At 25.7% G+C, this 2,058-nt stretch overlaps 1 protein-coding gene across 1 annotated transcript in view; it reads right to left on the bottom strand.

The window, feature by feature from the left end:
• The window catches only part of LOC117170754 (thioredoxin domain-containing protein 11), a 57,746-nt gene that overhangs the window by 28,670 nt on the left and 27,018 nt on the right, over positions 1–2,058 (bottom strand). The window contains exon 7 of the mRNA XM_033357788.1: positions 1,131–1,419. Within this exon, the coding sequence (XP_033213679.1) occupies positions 1,131–1,419 (289 nt within the window). The remainder of the gene's footprint in view (positions 1–1,130; positions 1,420–2,058) is intronic.

Below are 2,058 nucleotides of genomic sequence, written 5' to 3'. Positions count from 1 at the left end.
ATAGTTGAATTTTCTACAAAAAATTACTTTCGAACGAAAACTTAGAATTTGTAATCAGAAATACGAATTTTCAAGAAAAGAATTGAATTGTTAATCCGAAAATAGGAAACTTTTCAAAAGGAAGTTACTTTTTAAAGAAGCAGTTGCTTTTTGTACCAAAATAGTTGAAATTTCTACAAAAAAAAATTACTTTTGAATGAAAAATTAGAATTTTTAATCAAAAAGACGAATTTTCAACAAAACAATGGAATTTTCAACCCGAAAATATGAATTTTCTACAAAAAAGTTACTTTTTAACAAGTAATTGAATTTTCTGCCAAAATAGTATTATTTTAAATAAAAAAAATTGCTTTTGAGGAAAACAAGTGAATTTCTAACCAAAAAGAAGAAATTTTCAGCATAAATTTTTAATTTTTAAACCGAAATAATTAATATTCAACAAAAGAATTACTTTTGAACCGTTTAGTGTATTTTTCAAAAAAAAAAGTTGAATTTTCAACCAAAAAATATCATATTTTAACAAGCATTTGAATTTTCAAACAAAAAGATGAATTTTCAACAAAAAAATTGAATTTTTAAACCGACAGTAAAAAAATTTCAACAAAAAAGTTACTTTTCAACCAACAAGTTGAATTTTCCACCAAAATAGTTGAAATTTCTACAACAAAATTTACCTTTGAACGAAAAATTTGAATTTTCGACCAAAAAAACGAATTTTCAACAAAACAGTTATATTTTTAACCCGAAAATATGAACTTTCAATGAAAAAGTTACTTTTTAACGAAGCAGTTGCATTTTGTACCAAAATAGTTAAACTTTCCAGAAAAAAAAGTTATTTTTGGACCAAATAGTTGAATTTTCAACCAAAATACCGAACTTTTAACAAAAAAGTTGAATTTTATAACCCGAAAATATTAATTTTTTACAAAAAAAGTAGCTCCATTGACAAACTAGATTTTTTATAGAAATTATTGAATGATGCTCCCAATCATATCTTCATAATGTACAAAACTATCAGATTCAATAAAATATAGAAAAATAAAATTTTGAAGCATCTTTCTACATAAACTTGTATGCATTTAAAATTTAAATTTATATCAAGTTTAATATTGAATACTTTTAAAACTTACATTAGGATCTAGAATTACAGCTGCAGTTTTGTCCCTACGATTTAAAACATCCACTCCAAGTCCTTCGGCATAATGGTAAAAATAAAGACTATCGACGGCTATGAAGGAAAGAGTTTTGTTCACTTCGCATATCGCAGGAGTCAAATTGATACTCGGATCTTTTTCATAATCTCTCGGAAAAATTGCTCGGTGATATTTATTTCCAGTGAGCAATTTTTCACACTTTTCTTTGTAGAAGAATTGCTGAACCGCATCTGCTGAGTATGGATCGCTTTCGTCAAACTTATCACTGAAACGGGAATCATTTCTTTTTCAATATAAAAAATCCAATCATTAATAGGTCACGATCTTGGGAATTATTCAGGGTGGCCGTTTTAATCGAGGGTGAAAATTCCCGGTCATTTCTTGATTTTTTGTTTCGCAGAAATGTATAATTCATTTTTTCTTTACACGCTCAATTTAAAAAAAAAAACTCAATACAAATTTAAAAAATTATTCCCTTAAACTCAATAAAAACTTTTAAAAGAAAAAAATTGCCTCTTGCAATTCAGAAAAAAGGAACTTTGTTCCTCCTTACTTCATAAAAATGTTTAAAACAAATACGTGACTTTCTAAATTCAGAAAAAATTTCCTCTTTTCCAACTCAATAAAAATGTTAAATAGAACAAATTTCACTTTTCCAATTCAGAATAACAAAAATTAAAAAAATGTGGTTCCTTCCAAATCTATGAAAATCTTAAAAATCAAAAAACGTCTCTTACAATTGCAAAAAAAAAAATAACTGAAAAGCCAAATTCCCTGCCTTCTTTATATTTAGAAAAAAAAATAATAAAAAAATTCTTCCCTTATGCTCAATAAAAATATTAAAAAGCAAAAATTTTCCTCTTTCAATTTAGAAACAAAATCTGGTCCCCTCTAAATTAATCAA

This window comes from Belonocnema kinseyi, chromosome 4 (genome assembly GCF_010883055.1).
Source record: "Belonocnema kinseyi isolate 2016_QV_RU_SX_M_011 chromosome 4, B_treatae_v1, whole genome shotgun sequence".
Lineage (NCBI taxonomy): Eukaryota > Metazoa > Arthropoda > Insecta > Hymenoptera > Cynipidae > Belonocnema > Belonocnema kinseyi.
This window is presented reverse-complemented; position numbering and strand designations above follow the sequence as displayed.